General features: G+C 31.4%; 1 protein-coding gene across 1 annotated transcript in view; it reads left to right on the forward strand.

The window, feature by feature from the left end:
- LOC119593598 (myb-binding protein 1A-like protein) overlaps positions 1–258 on the forward strand; it is a gene marked incomplete in the record, with an annotated part of 20,491 nt that overhangs the window by 11,265 nt on the left and 8,968 nt on the right. The window contains 1 exon segment of the mRNA XM_037942552.1: positions 172–258. Coding sequence (XP_037798480.1) covers positions 172–258 — 87 coding nt within the window.

Genomic DNA, 258 nt, shown 5'->3' on the forward strand with positions numbered 1-258 from the left:
AACACTTTCAGTTCATGGTAAAAGCAGATTTTTTTTTTCTTGCTCTCTTTTTTGGGGGAAGCTATTACTAAATTGTTCTCATTTAGAAACGCAAATTTGTTCTATAATATGTAGCAGTTTTCCATTGTCTTTATTAGAATTAATACAATTTATTTTTTTTCTTTCTAATAGGATATTGATTTAGATGAAGCTCCAGAGGAAGAACTGGAAAAGCTGGACATAGCAATGTCTGCAATTTTTGCAAAGTACCGTGGAACC

Source organism: Penaeus monodon, chromosome 32 (assembly GCF_015228065.2).
Source record: "Penaeus monodon isolate SGIC_2016 chromosome 32, NSTDA_Pmon_1, whole genome shotgun sequence".
Taxonomy (NCBI): Eukaryota; Metazoa; Arthropoda; class Malacostraca; order Decapoda; family Penaeidae; genus Penaeus; species Penaeus monodon.